At 49.0% G+C, this 21,478-nt stretch overlaps 6 protein-coding genes across 6 annotated transcripts; 4 read left to right on the top strand and 2 right to left on the bottom strand.

Annotated features, from left to right (window-relative positions):
• The first annotated feature begins 259 nt into the window (after positions 1–259).
• On the top strand, positions 260–4,387 carry GGI43DRAFT_165943 (uncharacterized protein). Its single transcript, XM_083199617.1, has 4 exons — positions 260–435; positions 510–621; positions 696–3,496; positions 3,561–4,387. The coding sequence occupies exons 1-4, from the start codon at positions 430–432 to the stop codon at positions 4,188–4,190; spliced, it is 3,549 nt and encodes a 1,182-aa protein (XP_083065317.1). The 5' UTR covers positions 260–429; the 3' UTR covers positions 4,191–4,387.
• Positions 4,388–4,435: 48 nt separating this feature from the next.
• Positions 4,436–5,239, bottom strand: GGI43DRAFT_394371 (GNAT family N-acetyltransferase). The gene has a single exon (XM_083204758.1). It carries the CDS (start codon positions 5,091–5,093, stop codon positions 4,584–4,586), a length of 510 nt encoding a protein of 169 aa, XP_083065316.1. The 5' UTR covers positions 5,094–5,239; the 3' UTR covers positions 4,436–4,583.
• An 18-nt stretch (positions 5,240–5,257) lies between these two features.
• Positions 5,258–9,431, bottom strand: GGI43DRAFT_394369 (Ran GTPase-binding protein LOS1). The gene is made up of 3 exons (XM_083204757.1): positions 9,075–9,431; positions 7,348–8,881; positions 5,258–7,272 (listed from the first exon to the last, which is right to left on the bottom strand). The coding sequence occupies exons 1-3, from the start codon at positions 9,084–9,086 to the stop codon at positions 5,759–5,761; spliced, it is 3,060 nt and encodes a 1,019-aa protein (XP_083065315.1). The 5' UTR covers positions 9,087–9,431; the 3' UTR covers positions 5,258–5,758.
• A 4,374-nt stretch (positions 9,432–13,805) lies between these two features.
• Positions 13,806–14,376, top strand: GGI43DRAFT_165691 (uncharacterized protein). The gene has a single exon (XM_083199616.1). It carries the CDS (start codon positions 13,963–13,965, stop codon positions 14,269–14,271), a length of 309 nt encoding a protein of 102 aa, XP_083065314.1. The 5' UTR covers positions 13,806–13,962; the 3' UTR covers positions 14,272–14,376.
• GGI43DRAFT_165675 (uncharacterized protein) lies at positions 14,377–15,586 on the top strand. The gene is made up of 2 exons (XM_083199614.1): positions 14,377–15,200; positions 15,263–15,586. The coding sequence occupies exons 1-2, from the start codon at positions 14,482–14,484 to the stop codon at positions 15,354–15,356; spliced, it is 813 nt and encodes a 270-aa protein (XP_083065313.1). The 5' UTR covers positions 14,377–14,481; the 3' UTR covers positions 15,357–15,586.
• A 3,708-nt stretch (positions 15,587–19,294) lies between these two features.
• GGI43DRAFT_165681 (RTA1 like protein-domain-containing protein) lies at positions 19,295–20,690 on the top strand. The gene is made up of 2 exons (XM_083199615.1): positions 19,295–19,705; positions 19,765–20,690. Exons 1-2 carry the CDS (start codon positions 19,396–19,398, stop codon positions 20,373–20,375), a joined length of 921 nt encoding a protein of 306 aa, XP_083065312.1. The 5' UTR covers positions 19,295–19,395; the 3' UTR covers positions 20,376–20,690.
• The last annotated feature ends 788 nt before the right edge of the window (positions 20,691–21,478 follow it).

The following is a 21,478-nucleotide window of genomic DNA, read 5'->3' as shown; positions in this document are numbered from 1 at the left end:
CAATCACAAGGCACAGGCCAATTTACAGGTGCTGCGACGGCTACCAATTAGGTGCCATTTTGCTGCACCACACCTGGAGCGTGGCCTAATCTTAGCAGGCCGTTCACTGCCCGTGTGTATTAGTCGTACAGCCACGAGCTGTCGACCGCTGCACTACGTCAAGGGTAGGATTTGCCTCTGCCACATGCTCCAGCCGCCTCCCTTTGGACGTTATTCATCTCCCCTTTTTCGAAGCCTGTGGTCGCGACTCCTTCTTTTGTGTCGAGGCGGCTGGCTGTCAGAGCTTGTGCTGAACTCACCAGCGACACTGGCAGCTTCTGTTTTTGCGCGTTTGCTTTGGAACTGCATGTATGCGTGCGTCGGGGAGGTTTAAATAGCAGCGAGCCACCATTCCCAGAATCCTTCTCCCACCCCTGAGCTTGTCGCAAAATGGCTGTAAGGCACTGCCGCCAAAACGATGGATGAGAACACAATGCTAATCTAAATCTCTCTCTTTCTCTCTCATTTAGACAAAGGCAGCTCGCTACGCTGAATCGCTGGACGATGCCCGCTGCGAGGGCAACTGGCCAGACGTCCCAGAGCTGGTTCGCAAGGTCCGCAAACACGATCCAGCGCGAGAATGTACGTCATTGCCCCCCAAGATGCGGTCGTCGAGTGCATATGGAAGCTAATTGCCAACGATTGGTCCATCGCAGACCTTACATTGACCGCCGAATCAGAATGCGTCATCTCCAAAGTAACAGCCGCCGGGGATCAACTTGCCGACCTCAACGTCCCTGAACGACTTCCGAAGCTCATGGCGGTGATTGAGGCCGAGACAACTCCTGCCGAAGAACGATTCCATGCCCAGGTGTGTGTTGGATGGATGCATTGGGTCGTTGGAGAATACGCGCTGGCGCTAGAACGGCTACCCAAAAGCCTTAACGAGCAATACCCGGACATCGACCCGGCCAATACAGCATCGGAATGGACCACCGTGTGTGCTTTGAAGGCTGCCTACCTCAGGGCTAATTGCCTGATGAGAGACGGCCAAAGACCGCAGGCGCTGGAAGCACTGCAGGCGGGTCTCCCGTCTCTGGACCGAGTCTGGTGTGGCCATGGTATTCGTAAGCAGCTGCGGTATTGGTCAGAGCTGTTCCTCACCGAGCACTGTATGCTCACCAGCGACTCGCTCCATAATAACGAAGTTTCCTTGGATGACCCCAATTCCATTGCTAGCTTTCGATCTTGGGCAAAGTACTGGAAACTCATGTTAGCTCCCGTCGCCGGTGGTTTTGGCTTCAAAGGCGCTGTGCCTCGAAGAAGGATATGGCACGAATACTACCTGGCCCTGTCTCGAATCCTGGAGAACGACCTGCCTTATCCGTCCGGGCAGGCAGAAAAGATGGTGGAAGACATGTCAGCTCGAAGCCAGTTGAGAGTTGAGATCCAGCGTGCGGAGGCCGCCTATCAAGCCCTTCTGCTCGGTGAGACAGCTTTCCCTCGAGCAGATGAAGAGCGTGTGGAAATCGAAATATTCATCAAGCAGGTCATGATGAACTGGTCTATACTGTGTGGCCGTGGGTGGAGCGAGCAAGATCTGGGCCAAGGAGGCCGAGATCTTCTTAGCCGTAACGTGCTTGATATCTTGTATAGTGCCGCCACAAAGACATACCACTCGACATCCATTCTTAGATCCTTATTCCTCGTTCACTTGTCGGTGGCCGAGTTCGACCTAGGTTTTAAGGCACTCGATTCCTACTTGGACATTATTAAAAAGGGCAAAGCGCGTGTTGCGAAGACGGGGCACGCAGAGCCGAGTTTGGACGACGACAAGACTGTTTTAGAGACCATATCACAGGCTATCATGATTCTATGTTCCTACGGGCATCAACAGGCCGCAGAAAAAGCCCGACATCTGGGCTCCGAGCTGGAAGACTGGCTTTCTAAGCTTCCACACTCAAACCTACAAGAGAACGGCACTCCCGTGATTGTAGAGGATAAAGAAGAGATCGAAGTACCAGCTAGTGCTCCGCCTCCTCAGACCATTGCCCTTGCGTGGCAAGCTATTGGACTCAGTCATGCTCACTGGTCTCGAGTGACAACTGATGCTGGATCGAGGGCTGAGATACAGTCTAAAGCAATCAGATGCCTTCGCCGGTCTCTGGCCCCCGAGTATGGCCGCTCAAAAGACGTCAGAAGCTTTTTCGCTCTTGGGCTTTTGTTAGCTGAGCGACGCGAGCTAACTGCAGCCATAGAGCTTGTTAGGTCTGCATTAATAGCTGTGCATGGATTCGAGGAAGACTACAATCTGTTTTATGGGCCTTACTGGCAAGAGAGGTCTCTTATTCCCTTGTGGCATCTCCTATCCATCCTCTTAAGCGCCCGACAGGACTATGTGATGGCAGCAAGGGCGTGTGAAGGTGCTTTGGACCAATTCAAAGATCCAACTATTCTCTTTGGAAAAGCAGAAAGTCGTTTCCGCAGCGAGCATCTCAAGGACGTTGAAACTAAAAATTTGCCTCCAAGAGGACTCGTTGATGACATGAGCGATGAGGAAAAGATCAATATCATGGACGTCAAGATGACACAACTCGCCTTGGTTGAGCTCATGGAGGGGCCAGATGTTGCTGTGAATGCCAGTTTAGAGTTGTTGACTTTGTTTTCACGACTATTCGGTAATATCGAAGTGCAGCAGCCGGCGCTCAGGCCTCCAGTCATTGCAGAGCCGCCAAAGACCGCACGCACATTCAAGGGTAGCATTTTTGGATCGCGAGTTGATAGGTCAAGGCAGGTAAGCAACCAAAATCTAGGAGAAAATTCGACTATACCTGCTCGCCCGGCTACGTCTCACAGTACTGCTGCCGCAAGTATCGCTCCAGCGGTCCAAGTGACAGCAGAAAATGGACACACAAGGTCAAGGAGTGGCAGTTTGGGAACTCAGAAGACACGAAGGAGCGAGTCTGGAAGAAGAAACAGTTTGAAGAAAAAGTCAAGAAGCGGCAGCCAACGGCGTAGATCGTCTAGTGCAGGCGGCATGTCGCACCAAGCTACGATAATTGGAGATGCCGATTCGGCTGGTCAGGGCCACGACTTCTTCTCAGCATCTGGCCGACGTCTACAGACTCGGATGGCAAGCTCCTCTCGAGGAAGGACAATTTCCTCACTTAGCTCAAACCTCACCAATAGTTCCAGGATGACCGACGATTCAGAGCTGTCAGTCGACATCAGCTTTACACTACCTCAGCTGCTACCTCTTATCAAATTCCCAAGAGAAAAGGAGAGACGCCAGCGGACAACAATTCTAGTCAAAGTATGGTTGATGATTGCTGGATTCTATCGACGAGCGGGATTGTTGGAAGACTGCAAGGGTGCCATTACCGAGGCGCAGAAGTTGATTCAGACACTGGAAAGCGATCTAGCTAAAGAGCTTTCCCTTGGACCAGGCTCTCTTAAAAGTGCAGCATGGGGCGAGAAGAAGAGTATCGATGAGCTATGGGGTGACCTTTACTCTGAGGTGAGTAGTGCAACTCTATTGATCATGATTTATAATGTAGATAGATTGCTAACATCAGTCGCAGCTGGGTTTGATATCATTGGCTAAACAAACACCATACACGGCCAGGACCGAGTTTGAGTCAGCTTTGACGCACTATCCCGATCATCCTGCGGCCATTGTCGGTCTATCCAACATCTTGCTTGATATTTACAGCGAGAAGCTGCTCCCCAAACCATCTATTCCACCTTTGGATGGACACGAGATTGTCGATGACGCAAGTCATTCCAAATCTGAACCTTTGTCAGGCGGCCTCAAAACTCTGCCATATACCCCTCTGGGACTCGCCTCCGATCCTTCTACGGTTGAGGTCCCTAACCCCAGCGAAGAGGATGAGAAAGAGGAATCCAAGGCCGGAGGCTCTGGTAGCGACTCTCAAGACGAGGATGAGCTTCCCGCGCCATACAAGGCTTCTCATCTACCACTTATAGATCGATTAGCCGCGCGTGACCGCGCCTTTACGCTACTATCAGGACTCACTCGCCTCGGCACTGGTTGGGACTATTCCGATGCATGGTTCGCTCTCGCTCGCGCTCATGAAGAAAACGGACAGCTGGAAAAGGCCAAAGAAGTCCTTTGGTGGTGCGTCGAGCTCGAAGAAGCTATGGGAGTGCGTGACTGGCGCAGTCTCGCTGGTGGAGGCTATATAATCTAAATAATTCTATGGGCGAGATTTATCTTTTTCTTTCTAATTGTTGCTCTACTTTTTCTACATACAAGCGGATAGAGAGAAGTGAATAATTTATGACAGGGTATTTATAGGGAAGAAAGAGGAGGAGAATGTGATAGAGAGGGATGAGGCGACGATAGTCGAGGTATAAAAAAATGATAGAGCACTTGGGACGTTTTTGTTATTTTTCTTCTTCGTTTCTTCACAGCTTAGCGGCAGCAACAAGCAACGTTGTTAATATATATAATATATTTTTCGATATAGATTGTATAGGAAATCCAAAAGACCGTACAAGGGATAACCATAAAAAGAATCTAGTCTTTATAAATTTCACGGACGGTTTATCGTATGCTCTCATCGACCTCAGCCGTTCGGAAGCTAGGCTGGGTTATTATCAAGGTTGCGAAACATAATAATTTCCCGCCTGCCATCAGGAATCTCATCACCGGGCTCGTCAGATACAATAAAGCCGTTGCGTTGATACACCGATTGTGCGGCCGCATTGTCCGGCCGCACTGCAAGTCGAAGCTCGCTGAATCCAGACTCTATAGCCCAGCCTGCAATTCTTCCAATAAGGCTTGAGGCGAGTCCTCTGCCCCGAAACCCAGGATCTACCCACATCGAGATGATCTCAGCCATCCCGGGCTCTGTCGGGATCCCAGTTGCCATTCCAACCGCGCGCTCCTCGCTACCGCTCTCATCAACCTCGTATGCTACGAGATCAATTGCGCCTGGTATTGAGAGTCTGCTGCGCCAGCGAGCCTCTGGTGCATTGATCCAGTCATTGAATGTAGAGCCAAAGGCATCAGGTGCATTTGCAAGAGCTGCCAGGCGTATAGCGCTCCATGCCTCCCAATCATCAGCCGACAGAGTGCGTAGTTCAAACATTTAAGCCAATATTGTTGTATGAAAGTTATTGTACTCCGATTGAAATTAGACAAATAATAAAAGAGAGCAGATTCATAGTGTTTGGCGAGAATCTTCGTTCGCTATAGGCAAGGTTGGCCGCAAGTGCTGCGTGTGACTCATCTTCATTACCATAGTCTATTAGCGGATAGCTTTACATACATATTGCAGCGCTATTGATATATATATTAGAGTCGTCACACGTGTCCAAATTACAGTATTGATAGTGCTCCAAAGTAGAGTCCAGAGTGCAGACGCGCCATCATTTCAACCATCGTCTACGCGATTTCCATTATATATATGCTATCCTACCTAGCTACCTACCTACCTACCCAACATAATCCTCCTACCAGATACCGGAAAACCCGTCATACCAAGCCACCACGCATGTGCGCGGACCAAACAAATGAAAAATGTAATCTTCTTTTGTCTTTAATTTTTTTTCAAAACATAATGGGGGATAAACGTTGCAGTTTTATGCGTTGCTTCTATGATATGCCGCACACCACCTCCTCTTTTTCTCACATAATACTCTGTGTCGTGTCCGTACACAGCTCCAATCTAGCACTTTGAAATATGCCACTCCTGACCGCCGCCTATACCATTGTATATAAAGTCATCAATCTCAACTGGGCCACAAATTCCCATTACCTATTGCTTAGCAGCTGTTGAAGGTAGTTGGAGAATTGTCTCTTGTCCGTTGAGGTCGTCAAAGATCGCAAAAAGTCATCGCCGTTGATGCCCAAGCTGGGGAAGACTTCGTTCTGCATTTGGTGGATGTAAACATTACCAGTTTTAGTATAAATCATCTGCTCCAATGCTGCAATTTCCGTCAGCACCTGTTTTGTTTGTGCATCAGATGAAGGCTTGAAGCTGGGGTTCCGCATAACTTCCCAGCACGTTGAGTGGAATCTCTCCATGATGAAATGGTCGAATCCAGGAATTGCTGGACTAGGGCTACCAGTGGGTGCTGTCGGTTCTCGTGAAATGGTGGCAACGTCAGGGCCACCCCAAAGAGCGGAAATCCGAGCCATAATCGTAAAGGCCAATCGGCTTGGGCCAAGATTTCCATCCAAAGTCTTTGCCAACTCAAGAACAGAAGCAATCATTGGCTCGAAGAAGCCCTGGTTTGATTCACTAATAAGAACTCCCTCCAGTCCGTTGTTCAGGATGATTTGAATAAAGGAGAGATATTCTCGTCTCAGCTCCGCCAACTGAATCTCGTCATCGGTGCCAGAGATGGGCTCCCCAAGGCCTCCAAAGATGCGCTGAAGAAGTGGTGTTAATAGCATGTTGAGGACGTCATAGATCTCTGTCTTGAAGCCAAACACCACTTGATCCAGAAGTCGCAAGAACATTGCCATCTCGTCCTTTGACGAACTTTGTGAAAGTAATCCTTCGATCCATTTTGGAAGCTGTGGGAGAACTGCAGCACCCAGGACGCCGAGCAGTTTGGAGAATGCAGACCTACAAGCGGTCCTGATTTCCGCTGATGAGTTTAGCTCACGAAGCGCAATGAGAATGGCCTCGGCGGCGCGAGAAAATTCATCAGAGACCAGCTTGTCCGGTGGTCCATGCTGGTTTGCTGCAGTCGATCCCGGAGTCCAGTCGGAAAAGCCGTGTGCCAAGGTACCGAGCGCCATGACGATGTGATGGATTTGCAAGTTTGCTTGTGCGTCACCGCCCTTGGCTCGAGGAAGGTGGACTTCCATATCTTGAAACAGAGGATCCATTACAGATCGAGCATATAATGCCTGGTTTTCGGCCGGCGTGCTATTCGTAGAGGAGATGCATCCAATAGCCTCAAAGAGGTAGAGCTGGCTGGTGAAAAGAGCATCCGCTGAATGGTCAGACTCATCTGACGACATGTCATCGTCGGCATCTTCTCCGGGCACCTCGGCCTTGATGGGCAACAGGTCTCCAATGGACTGGATGACAGTTTCGGCGACATTTCCTACACGTGATCGAAGATGCTTGATGAACCTATGGAACAAGTACCAGGAGCGTGTCTTGATGCGAACGTGGTTGTGGTGGACAAGACGAACAAAATTCTCCAGAACCTGAGGGATATACTGAGCATGAGTTTCAAACACAACACAGTACCGGACGCAAATTTCCATGTATTGAAGAACAATTGCAGGGTGCGAGAAATTAGCGATTCCTATATCCACTTGTTAGCCAGGTTCTAGTACCATCGCTCCAATAGCCCGCATATTGCTTTTTCGCTAGCACTTACCAGATTCGACCATCTTCTGCATCATGACAACCAATCGTTCGGAAGCTTCCGTAGACGGTTGGTTCTTTGTACCGAGACCCTGGTTCGGTAACGCAAGTTCACCAAACAGGTACATCTCGTGCAGTGCAAGGTCGAGGTCCCGCCAATCCATGTGCGACCCCTGCTGCTCCAGCGTCTGGAAAGTGGTCGCCACCAAATTGCTAAGTACGTCCATATATAGGCTCTGGTCAATAGCAGCAATGGTTTTTTGAAGATACTGCAGGCGTCTTCGAAGTTCTTGAAATTCCGCCTCGTCTGTTTGTTCATCCTCGTTACCCCATGACGTCGTCTCATCGTATCGCATTTTTTGAACAATTGCATTAAGTATCGGCGAGAGCATGTTGGAATAATCTTGGTTGAGTTGCCCCAGTTTTCGGAGGAAAGTGAGGAGGTCGGTCAATGACGGAATGACTGTAGAACACACTTCGTCGTACTCGTCGGAGAAGAATCGCAGAAGCAGCGGGAGAAAGCCATCCAGGTGTTGCTTGGCCCTTGTCCGGGTGTCGTCGCTGGCCTGGTTATCGTCGAGAGCCCTGATAATGTCCGCCACGGTGGTATTAACAAGTTTAGCAATAGCCTCGGCAAGGTCTGTATCATACTGCGGAGTGCCTTTGAGGTCGTTGAGCATTGGGCTGGCAACCAACTGGCTGACAATCTCCTGCAAATTGAGGAACGAAATCATGTCCATCTTGTCCGTCGATCGCATCTTCTTGCCACATATCTCGGTCAGGGTATCGATGGCAGTATCTCGCACTTTGTCTTCGCTGCCCGTTCGTCCAACTACGGGTAGCAGCAAGTTAAGCATATCCTGGCTGACTACTAGAGAGATGTCCATCCAGCTAACCCACTTGCCGATGACTTTCAAGACCAGGTCTGTAACGACGTCATTTCCGCTGTACCTGGAAAGAAGCTGCTTCCAAGATTCAGCGACTTTCTGCATGTCTTGGGCACGCAGCTGGTCTTTGAGTTCGGTATTTCGCTTAGAATCGCCGCTCTGCCGTGAAAGGAGCATGTCTGCAATCTCGTCGTGTACCGATGATAGGACTCGCAGGTAAAATAAAACACCGGAGACGTTATCGACATTCTGGTGAAGTCCGGTCAGTTCGAGGAAGTCGTCGAGGAAACTCTGCCAACCGTCACGGTAGAGAAAGACGAAGAGGTACGTCAAGGTTTGCGTAAGCTTGTTCTGGAGATGGATAGGGTCCGGCTCCTGCTGGACACCCGCCCCGTATGACTGGCGGACATACTGCAGCAAGGTGTGTTTGAGAAAAGCCAAACTCTCTCCATCTAGACCTTGTGTATGAACTGCATAGTTGACCACCTCCAAACACACCATGCGCACAACTTCAGACGTTCGGGGGATCCGGGCAAAGAGATTCGTACAAGCCTGCCATCCTTGCGGGTCGCTCCGTAGCTGGTTCAGATATTCGAATGCTTGCTCTTTCACCGACTGGTCGGACGTAGGATTCGACAGAATCTCAACCGCATTTTCGACCTAATGCAAGCAGCGTTAGCTATCTCTGGAATCTCCAAACGGCAAGCATAGAGTATATCAGATGTTGAGGAGCTATGATGCCAAAGATGATCACATCTCTGTTGTTTCCATAACAACTTCAACGAGAGAAGGCTCCGATGGCGGGGCAGCACAGCAGGGATATCAAAAGAAAAGCAGCAGCAAACTGACGTACCTGGGCCTCCATACTCAAAATAAAGTTGATAAAACAAAGAAAAACACCAAAGGAATATGTATGCTAAAACGGGATGCTGCTATAACTCTGGCAGCCTTGTGCATGCAGCATCCAGCATGCTTATAATTATTAGGCGGCGACAAGGCTACCGCTGAGGCATGCCTAGGTCGAAAGGTTTTTTTTTTTTTTTCGTGCTCTTGTTGTACCGAGTTCGACCGGAAGGGGCGTTCGTCGTGGATCAAAGGTGATGAAAATAAGAGGCAGAACCCACAGACGTCAAAGTCAGCCTCTTATCGTTGCTCGGACGCAAAATGTGCGTCTTTATTCGCTATTTCAAAAGTCGGTGCAGGCTCAAATGGTATATGTGGGGTGCTAGGTGGGAAGAAGTTTGGTGCGGATGATTTTCGGGCAAATTCCGTGCTGTGGGCACGGAGAATAGCACTGTGTCAATATATGGTTTTCTTATGGTGTACCACAGTATGGATTACACATCATTCGGTTATCGCCATCACAGCATGTGAGGCTGCGATAAGGGACTATTTACTAGAGCCTAGAGCCTAGAGCCTAGGCCTAGAGCTTAGAGCCTAAAATTTAGAGCCCAGAGGCAATAGTCAGCCGATTCATTCAACCATCTAACCTCAGAAGAGGCTCAGGTTTCATGGCTCAACCGCGAGCTCAAGGACTTACAAATGCCAATACTGAGCGGTATAACATCAGCTTACAGTCTAAATACTCATGCCGGATAAAAACACTGCAGATGCTAAAATATTACTGATTCTTTGTGCTCACGTGGAGCATCCTGAAGCTCCCTACATACATGTAGGTTCAGAATATCACCAAGTAATATAATCTTCATACGGTCAAGCCCAAGCGTAGCCCAAATAATGGGCAGTGTCAATAGCAACGCTAAGCATTTCAGACCAGGACGGTGGATTTGTGAAATACCAGATGATAATTCTGGGTGTGTTCGATAACCCCATACGACTGGCCTTTGAAGCTAGCTTAAGGCACATCATCTAACCTATACTCCGTACTTGCAGATTCTCGATGTTGTTTTATACATTAGCTAAGCTCACAAAGTGGGCATCGTAGGTATGGATGCAGCGCAGATCTGTCACTGCTGCATGAATAGCTGATCACTGCAGACTCGGGCTTTGCCGTCTCACGATACGGGTACACGTAAACTGTATGGATCAGTCTGACGTAGTTCGACTCACCATCTACTTGCTCAAGGAGATCATCGTTTGGCACATTGCTGTGCACATCGCTTGCCGTACGAAGTACTATTTTCAGCAATGGGACTGAGCATCAGTACCCTAGAATAGAAATAAACTCAGCATCTGTTCGATTTAGCTTGAGCTAGAATTTCCAGAAGAGAAATTAAGCTATGATGAGTGTGGCTCTCCATGTATGGTGAAGGCAAATCGATGTCTATCTTTACTATCTAGTCTCGTTGATCCTTGAGGCTGAGCCAACCACTACACTCTATTGTTGATATGTTACGAGTGTTTAAAGGTGTTGTTGTGAGTGAGTCAAAGGAGAGTTGAATCAGGGGCCTGGTCCCAATAAGTTTACCAAAATACAAAGTAATAGAAACCCCATAAACTGCAAATGAGTCGAAATGCCAATCTAACATCGGGAGGGTTGGTCGATACTGTTTCTGTTGGCATCTGAAGACCTTTGTTACATCTATTAGGCGACACAAGTATAAAAGAGGCGAAATTTGTTACTGGTAGTGGTTGTAACATTGGCCACCGCCTCGTGCCCGTGCGCATGTAACCAACCCATAGCTCGGCCATTTCATCTCTCATTTCGTACAACTGAACCTAATCAACCTTATTCGGGGACGCGAGATGACAATTCATAGGCCATAGTGGTTGATCTTGGGCGTGCTGAAGCCAAAGAGCTTGGCAATTGATGGCGAGCGCAACATGGACCAGTCAACATAACGTCATTGCAGAAGATAAAACACGAGACAGAGAGAGAGACAATGCGCAGAGGCGCTGTTAGTGATCGACAGGAGCACTCTCTGACCAATGGGTGCCAGAACGAATCACCAGATGCAGCCGCTGGGTCTATTGACGGATAAAATCATTCAGCATACGCGCCAATGCGATGATCAATGGAGAGAGTTTAATTAGGCCGTGCCACACAGCAGGCCTCTTGCCATTGCGCACAGTATGAATAATGCTGCTGGACGTGGCACTTGCAATGCCAGCGTATTTTGCACCGGCATGCGGTACTTCTCTCACCGCCTCCAGCTCCTCTGCGCACCTCCTAACTCCTCTGCTTGCTCTCCGCAATACTGTAGCATCCTACAAACAGCAAGCTGCACTCGCCGAATACTCCATCACGACACATAGTCATGTTCCCTGCCAGCGCTCTGAAAACGGAGCACAGCCCGGTGCCCAATCTGGCCAACAAACCCCTCAATCTGCACCCATTCGCCTTAGCAGCATCTCGGTCCAGGAGGAGCCAGGTGTTGTTAGCTCCAAGTAGCTTCGGGCTAATCATCGCCAAAGCAATCCCCCTCATTCGGCGAAGCGAAAGCCGCCGATTTCACCTTCTAAGAGCAGCATGGGCGACGAAAGACTAGTAGCTTTCCATGGCCGCGGCTAATTTACATCAAATCACCGCTCTACCTTAGCACCAAGAGCGCTGCTCTTAGGGGCGGCTCCACAGAATGCGGGCGACCAGCGAGCAAGATTGGCTCGAGCAAGCCACAAAAATGCTTGAATCTCTCTGAGATGGGCGGGTGAACAGCGGTTCCTGCATTAGCGCACGTGTGGCGTCCAACGGACCAACTTCAAGTGTGCCGGCCATCCTTTTTTGATTACAATTCTAAGTATTTGAGCAGTAAGACACAGAGAGTAGGTATGCTCGTACTAGCATATTCCTACGACCGCGATATGCTCTACTTCAACTCTCCGATAGCTGCGATGATTACTGGGAAAACATCGGTGCCTATGGGATTTCTTTGCTGCCTACCTACTCAGGGCTAGCCGAATCCGCGCTGTCAGTGTGAGTTCACCGCTTGTTCGTTTTATCCCTTGCAACGCCTTCTTCTAGAAGGATACTGTACCTGGATTGGCAGAAACCTCTGTACTGGCATGAGGACTGATACGGAGCAGGACTGTGATTACCCAGGAGTATTCCTCCTACTCGGTTGATGTTAGCAGCCCTCTAAGCTCGAAAAGTGTCTGACGACCCACTCAGTCAGCAAAGAGACCTGGCATGCCCTAGCAGGAGAACAAAGGGCATAAGTATGGAGCACTGCTGCGTGCTACTTGCACTATGGAGAGTACGGGTAGTGTGTGGCAAATGTGCAGTCTTCATTTACGAAGGACAATATTACTTGTCGCTGATCTGGTATTTCGTACGGTACAGTAGAAGGGACGTGTTGCAACGTGCCAAGTGTGTTTGGCCAATACGGTACACGTGGGGAGGCTGCTGGCGGTACTTCGTACCAGTGCCTGCACTCACTCCTTGCTCTACTGCGAGCATCAGATGACAGGGGCCAATTGCCCCTGGCATACGATGGCATCGCTTGTACCGGTATGCTGTTTTGTTTGGAAAGATCTGGAACTTTGCCAAGACATGGCTCAAGCAGACTAACACGACCAACAAATGTGTCCACATGAGGAAATGAAGATCACTGACTTCCATGGCTGGACTTTGAGATGTATTTCAAGCGCGCAGATTTATAGATTGCCTGGCCAGCTAATATACGAAGCAGACAGCAGTACACTACTCCCTACTCCAGTGACAAGGCGCTGCGATGAGAGGATTTGGACTGGATATAGCGTCTAAAGACGTCCCTGCCGCTTAAAGAGATGTCCGTGAAAGGAAGGTTAGATGCTGGACTAGGCGGCTGGATGCCTTCGATATCATCCCCCAGCAGCATAGATGACAGTCAATACAGTCACTCCTAGTGCCGGTGTCACTGCTGCTACCTTAATGCTGGGCACAGGAAACGTTCCCTGGAAAAGTGAATTTTGAATACTCCGTACTCGCTAGTTTGTTATGAGAGTCGGCTGGCTTCACAATGCTTCTCTTGTCCAGTGGTGAAAGTGAGCTCACTTCGCCAATCTGGTCAGTCTCATGCAAGTCCTAGCAGTGTGCCGGGCCCCTTCTTTTCTCCTTGTATATTCTGCTGGGTTTGCTGCAGGCTAGCTAGCACTTTTCATCAAAGGCAGTCCTTTTAAAGCCCACAAAAAAGATCAACTTGAGACTGAGTTTCGAAAATACAGGCGTAAAGGCCCGCCTCCCGAGGCGATCGGCCAAGATCCTCAGCGGTGTCACTTTGGAATCGTATTGGAAGGGCGAAGCCTGTACAATAATAGCACAGCATACTATGCGGTACAGATGTGCGAGTTGAGACTATTGGCTCCAGAGATTAAATGCAAGCATGCTCAAACTTGTGGCCAGCGGAACGATGAAGCCGGTGACTAGCACAGAGTCGAGGGGGGTACTCTCTCGCGTACTCCGTCGTCTTATCTCCCAAAGGCGGTATTGCTGCCGAAGAAGCTCCAGTTCATAAACGAAAGCCAATTTAGAAGGTTGAAGTGAAGGCATGTGCCTCTTAATTGAACCATTAACGACGGTGAGTTTTAGCACTGGTCTAGCAAGATTATTAGAGTATACATTACTCAAGCTGTTGCATCCGTTATATCCCCTCGTCCATCTTATTGACAGGCAATACAAGCATAGTACGCACTCTTGGCCATTAATGCCCAATTGCCCGCTGCCATGGTAAGTCTACATCGTACAGAGCACCCGTGCTGGCACAGCAAGGCCCAAGACCTACGAAAACAAGGGTCATGTCCAATGGCGAGCTGATCTGTTGCCGCTGCAGGAGCGCAAACAAGCATCATGGTCCGCGCTGCTCATGCGCTCATGTGCTCAGTCGCACGCTGGGTGTGGCCGTTTGGCGCACAGTATGGAGCGATGTTGTACCTGCAGAAATCAACGACAGGGGTTGGCTGGTCTTGCGCCCGGGATGGTTCGTGGACCCCTCCATCTTGGCCATTCTAAGAGGTGGATGAAACTGGCGCGACATGCATCTCCACCCAGACATCCACTCAGGAACCCCCTAGATGGACATCCATTCTGGACGCAATTTCCCGGGGTATCCAATGGGATGGAGCGAGTTGAGCGCTCGCAAAGAGCTCACGGTCGAAGTCGATATGCCTATTAATATGAGGCCACGCTCGGTCGAGCATCATCTTCTTTTTTCCCTTCTTTTCTCTCCAGCCCACTAAGCATAATCGCCAGCTCGCTCTGACTTCGGTCGTCCATTCTTTCAAAACAACTACAAACGAAGCTTTACGCTTTCAATCCACTCTTTCAAACCAACCAAACTACTTCGTTCTTCAAGAACCACCAAAAACCCAAAAAATCATTCAAGATGCGTTTCACCACCGCCGCTGCTGTTCTGGCCACCTCGGTCCTCGCCCAGGAGCCCGTCTCCACCGACTACACCACCGAGTTGGTCACCATCACTGCCTGTGCTGCCTCCATCACCAACTGCCCGGCCCGCCACCAGACCACCTCCGTCCAGACCAACTACATCCCGTTGACCACCTCTACCTTCTACGTGACCAACGTCCACACCATCACCTCTTGCGGCCCTGAGGTTACCAACTGCCCGGCCCACAGCACCGTCCTCTCCACCGAGGTCGTCCCTACTTCCACCGCTGTCGGCCCGGTCACTGCTTACCCCACCGTTGCTCCCACCACCCAGGTCTGGTCCAACGGCACTGCTCCCCAGAGCTCTGCTGTTGTTCCCCCTCCCTACTCTCCTCCGGCCGTTCCCCAGAGCTCCGCTGCTGCCGTCTCTGTCCCCGCCGTCTCTATCCCGGCTCAGGCCCCCACCACCGGCTATGCTGCTCCCACTGGCGGTGCCCCCGGCGCTCCCGTCAGCTCCGCCGCTGCTCAGTGCCCTGGCAGCTCCGTCGTCGCTGTCACCAAGAGCTACACCACCGTTCTGACCTCTGTTGAGTACCAGACCGTTGCTGTCCCTTGCCCTACCGCCCCTGCTGGTGGCAACCCCGGTAACGGTGCTGGTGCTCCCTCCGGCACTGGTGCTGTTCCCCCTGTCCCCACTGGCCCTGCTGGCAACGGAACGTGAGTTATAACTTTTGATATCAAGATGTAATGGAATAAATATGCTAACTGCTTCAATCTAGTGCTGTTCCTCCCCCCGTTAACGGCGCTGCTTCCTTCACTGGCTCCGTCGCTTTCGCCGCCATTGCCGGTGCCGTCGCCGTCTTCCTTGCTTAAATCATTTCCTTGTAACTTTTTCTTGAGTTAAAAGGCCTGCGGGACATGGCAACATACACACGACAGGCATCCCTCTTGAGATCTGGTTGGACATGTACAGAAAGTTGGACTAGAACTTATTTTCAATAATACTAGAGTTTTACGGCAATCATGGGATTATACCCCCTTGGAGTGTGTACTTAATATTCTAATCGCGCGGGCGTTCGCGGAGACGATCTCGTCAGACAACCGACTGCGGGTTCTTTCTTGGATGTCTTTTTTGAACGAAGCATTTTTTTGGTCACGAACTGAGATATCAAACTATTTAACGACTGTGCTTTTTCTTAGCCTTTTCTTCTAGAATATTTTTTACCTTTTTACATATCTTCGTTGCCCAAATCTCACTATGCGCTGTGATATGACATTAGTAGACCCCAAAAAGTAGAAGAAACGCCACCCAATCAGTGTGAAACGAACAAGATGTTTGCTTGTGGGTGCTCATTTCTCGAGGCGCCGAAGCTCTTGCCTGTGCGGGTTAGATGTGACATTTCAACGGAAATTAAGCCGGAAGAGGTGAGAGTCGCTGCTGTGATTGGTGGAGGGGAAGAGGGTGAGATGAAGTACCACGAGGTAATGCCGCTTATGTAAGTTCGCTGTACCTTGACAGCGCCCAAGTAATATAGCCGAAGGATGTCGTGTTTTGCTAGCAGAGAGGCAGCCCGTATTGATATTGAGCCCGTATTAATGACCAGGCATCACTCAAATGCACTTACACGCTTATATAATGTTGTATGCTTATATAATAGATGGAATCTAGCTTGGCGGGTACTGCTGCCCTGTGCTTCGTAATACGCCACCGATTCCTCTTCTAGTAACTCTGGATGACACCAAAACGGACGGGCACTTGCGCCGGTGCTCCGTATTATGGCATCCAGAGACACGGAGCGGAAGGGAAGATGGTCGCCTGGATTCCGTAGTCTGGTATTCCGGGGCTCCATAAACACGAGGAATTTTTTATTTTGTATTTTTATGTGCGTTGTTTTGAGTTTTTTAAGGAAATATTCTTGAAGATAGATCCGGGATTACCTATTCCGGGAATCGGCAAGTCGATCGATGCCAACTACCGGCTTGCAACTAAGGTACCAGCGATGAATGCTACGCTGCACTGACGTAGATGATTAAATATTTGATAATGGATATTCTAATTTGGGTTGGTAGATTAGAGATATGTTTTTTTTTTATAGCAGAGTAGATGGCATTTGGGTCCAATGCATTACGCAGTGTACATCAGGATGCACATCAGTAATGGTCATACAAAGTATTCAAGATTGAGAAATGACTACATCACACAACTGCGGCACCGTACACAGCCACGCCGGTGCAACAACGTAAGACAAAAGATACTAATTTCATCGTTTGCATTGTTACCCCACGTGCTAACAGTTGAGTGTCTTTCCTGACCAAAGTGGGCTGAGATGGGAATGAGATACGCGGCGGAGCTAAGCTGAGTCGTAACCACCAGGGCGTGCTGTATAAGACATTCCTACGCCACCCCTTTTTCTGCTAAGATAGGATGGCTCTATCGAAAAGATTTCCTCTTTGGGTTAAATGTGAAATACAGCCAACAGCTGCAGATGATTCGCTGAATTGAGTAATGTTCTTTTGCCCAGATAGTTCGTATTGTGATATGAAGATGATGCTTTCGGAGCTGTGACTCGGCTGTTGGATGAGATTATTTTAAGTAAACGGTACTAGGAAAACTCAAATACTCGAGTTCCTTGCTCTAATACATTTCGGGTAGTGTTTTGGCTCCTATGTAGAGTTTTACGTGGTACGTGTCCCGTCTCTGGGTGATCCTATGCCAAGACGGCATGTGCCTATGCACCATGTACCAGCCTTGAACTTGCTAGGACTGATGCAATCTTGCGAGGAGGATCTTGACCATTTCCATGAGAGATGATTGAGTGGTTTGCAAACTTTTACATTGGATATGTTCGCATTCGTCGTATTGGTGTTGTTGGGAGATGGCACCCTTGAAGCCTGTAGGGCTGTCCAAGATATGCATAAATGCAGTTCAATACTGAGCAAAACATATTAACATATTTTGAAAGGGATATTAGGCTATTATGAAGCGCCGAGACCATCGGAAGGAGCATCCATACCTTGGAAGCTGGGATATATGAGATTTATGACAGGTGGTCACTTATATATTTATGAAGACATTCTTCCTCTGCCGTCTTGTATTTTGGCAAAAAAGATGAACAGCGCTACGGATTCCATACTACCACTAGTATTGGCTTTCCAGACGCCACGAGATCGAAACAGGAAAATCCTTTCGAAACGTTCTGCTGCAGCCATCGCGTGATTTTGGCGCCCCAGACTGCACAATAGCCAAAGTTATTTTGTGTAAAATGGTGGCTGAGATCCTCATATGCGTCGTCGTCCAGTCCTTGGCAAATAGTGGCTGAGAGCCATGTTTTGCGTGCATGCTGGTGCGATTCCTTCGCGCGAGTTTTGATTCATTTACTGCATTTAGGCATCAGGCATAATTTGTATTGTATATATGTATTTCACCGAAAAAAAAAAAAAAAAGACGGCAATACTCTGCGTTGCTGTGTTCATTGCACACATGAGGATTTCAGAGGATTCAATAGTCGTACAATCTGCTTCTTGTCCAACAAATCGCTTGAAGAGAGTCAGAGTACGTGTAAATTAATTAACATTATCATGTAAACACGTAAAATCACACACTCTGATGCTTAATTGCTGGAGCAGCTCCACCGTGGCTGAATGGCGTTGGAACACGTCAATCCTTCCCACGTCGACTCTTTTCGCCCTGCGCTTCTTTCACTCTCACTCGTCGCTCTCGCTCGCAGCCTAATGCGTAGATATTATTGCGATGCCAAGAAAGCGAAAGCGCCCAGCCCAGCCCAGCGCAAAGCAGGGAGGATTCCAATCTCGAGGCTTATTTTATTTTTGCTTTATTTTTACAAGCGCTGTGACTGTTCCAGGCCAGGGCACAAAATGCGGCTCCATCAGCCCAAAAGGCATTGGAAACAGCGCTATCAGATGCAATCGATCCGCTTTTTTTCACTGGCTACGGGGCTCTGACCGCGTCATGTCAAATCCTTCGGCCTTTTCAACTCCGTTGGCCCCGTCTCGCACTCGCATCGAGCGTTGCGTGTGTACAGTAGCTGGGTCGTTAATTCCGTAGCGTGGCTTAGAGATTAAGCTTCTCGCAGGAAATGATCACGAATGAGGAAAATGAATTAAAAAAAGAAGTCAGAAAAACCTCGTTTGTGGGCCCGATCCGAGTGCGAACTGCTGGCCTGGGGTCTCGTTCTCGAATGCCTACATGCCTTACATGTACAGTAATCTTCTCGAGACACGCAAGGCCCATCTGCCAGCTCAGCCACAACACGGTCGCCGCGGGCTGCGTCGTCAAAGCGCCCTGTCTGCTATGCATCGTATCTGGCACGGCAAGATTCTCGCCGGCTGGGTGAACCGCCAAGCCCTACCCAATGGCTGAGACGGGGGCCCGTTGGTGTTTTTTTTTATTCCATGCCCCCGGCTTGGGGGACGTACATGCAATACAATATGTCAGATCGTCTAGGTAGTTTAGGGGGGGTGGCTTGTTTGATAAGGGCTTTGCTGGTGATGACGCATAAGTGCTCTTTCCGGTTCGATTGGGCGCTTGTGAAGTCCGAAGATGTGGATAATGGGGTTGAGCAGATAAAACATGGGAACGAGAGCGAGCGAGCTGGCCATGGGGCCGTGAGCTTAACCCAATTACGCGGATCCAGTTTGAGGCTGGACGGAGTATTTTTTTTTCTTTTCCTTTCTCGTCCAAAACAATAAAGGGAGCTAGTGCCCCCCTTTGAACCTGAGAGTCTTTTGTTATACCCATTTGAAGTTATCGAAATATCCCTCCGGTGGTGATATATACAAATACCAACACACCTCCCTACAACTCTTCAACCCCCAACCTCACCAAGAAACAAGACAAGACATAAAAAGGGGACTCATATTAGAAAAACCGTTATTCATCACCATCTTCATCATGGTTCACCCGTCGCTACCCCCTCCCGACCCCATCATCACATTCGGTTCCGATGAGACGTGCAACCTGGACAACTGCCCCGTCGAATGGAGCATCCTCGCCTACCAGCCCTCTCTCGCCGCAAACATTGTCTTTGCCGCCCTCTTTGCCGTCATCGGTCTGGTTCATTTCTATCTCGGCTTCCGCTGGAGGACTTGGGGCTTCACGATCCCCATGCTCATCGGCTGCATCACGGAGATTATCGGATACATCGGAAGAATCCTCCTCCACAACAATCCCTTTTCTTATCCTGGATTCTTGATTCAGATCAGTAAGACGATGCCGCCTTTTCTCTAAATTTTCTCATTTGGGCTAACAGTTGTGATCCAGTCTGTCTCACCATTGCTCCCGTCTTCTACACGGCATCCATCTACGTAACTCTCTCACAATCCATCGTCTACCTCGCCCCAGAGCTGTCTCGCTTCAAGCCCCAGCTCTTCTACTACATCTTCATCCCCTTCGACATTGTCTGTCTCGCCCTCCAGGCCGCCGGAGGTGCCATGTCCGCCACCGGCGCCTCCTCCGGCTCCAACAAGACCGGCGTCGACATCTCCCAGGCCGGTCTCAGCTTGCAGGTCATCGTCCTGGTCCTCTTCATCGTCGCCTTTGGTGACTACATGTTCCGCTACCTGCGATCTGGCCGCGCCTCTAGCTTCGGATGGCGCCTCACTGCCTTCTTGACCGGCCTGACATCGGCGACGCTACTCATCCTGGCCCGTTGCGCCTACCGTGTTGCGGAGTTGCAGGACGGATACAATGGCAAACTCATCCAGGAAGAGGCTCCCTTTATTGTTCTCGAGGGTGTCTTTGTGTTTTTGGCTGCGTCGATGCTCTGCTTCGGACACCCTGGCTTGGGATTGAAGCGAGACCGAGTGGGAGGAGTCAAGATGGCGAGCGACAGCGAGACGGTTGTGATGGAGACTATTGAGCGACGCAAGTAAAGCTATTTTCAAGCTTTAACAATTACGGAGAAGCGATGGGAATTATCAAAATATGGAATACAGCTCTAGCATTTTTTTTTTTTTTTTTATTTTTTTTTTTCAGGAATTTTACTACTAGTTTGATATGGGAATTCTGATAGACGGATACGTATATATAATAGGGAAGGGGGAAGATACAGGAGGCATATGCTCTTTTTTTTTTTTTTTTTTTTTTTTTTGTTTTTTATGATACCGTTGAAAGGAAATAGTTTTGTTTTCTATTTTATTTGTTAAAAGACAAAAATATAATAACAAAAAATTATTGCAAAGACACAACTACCCCAATCGTGCCAAAAATGCCATGGTAGCTTAGAACTCGTGCAAAAAATAATGCTAAAAAATTATTGAAAAGACGCAAACTACTCCAAAAATGCCGTGAGAACCTAGAATATGTGTCGAACCCATCCTTCATGACCAAACTGCTCGGCCCTTTGTAAATCTTTCGGACTGCGTTTGTGGTTCAAAGACTGAGCTGTTGACTAAACAAGTAGCCGGTGGTGCAATATATTCATGTTCACACTTGCCTAATATATAAATAAATATAATGTAGGTTATAAGACTTGCAAGCAGATACAGAAAAAAAGGGATAGTAGTGAAATGCAAGCAATAGTACTGTTGTATATTTGGATACTTGGAATATATATGAACTCAAGTGAAGCTTTTCCGAGAGCTCCAAGTGGATATATGGTTCAATTATATACATGTATATATAGAAATACATATATACACGGATTTAACGTTTCAGCTGCTCCTTTGTTACTTTTCCTTACACCCTGTATCATTGACCTAATTGCCCCTTTGTATATTTGTCTTACACCGCACAGTGTTCTGTATATATAAGGTACGTGTAATTGGTCGTGCCACTCGCCCTACCCGGCACTTCGGCAGCCATGGCCCGGCCCCGCCTTCGGATACCAGCGCCTTAAAGGCTCCAGCGCCGCAGTGCCGCATCCCGAAGCTCCAGCGGCCGCTTCTGGGCATGGATGGAACTTTTGCCCAGCCCAAAGGCCCCTCCTTGAGCTGCTGCTGCCCCTCCACACTGACGAGACAAGCAGCAACTGGCT

Source organism: Trichoderma evansii (genome assembly GCF_050947405.1).
Source record: "Trichoderma evansii strain SZMC 28006 chromosome Unknown GGI43scaffold_2, whole genome shotgun sequence".
Lineage (NCBI taxonomy): Eukaryota > Fungi > Ascomycota > Sordariomycetes > Hypocreales > Hypocreaceae > Trichoderma > Trichoderma evansii.
Note: the sequence above shows the minus strand (reverse complement) of the source record. Positions and strands in the feature narration are given on the sequence as shown.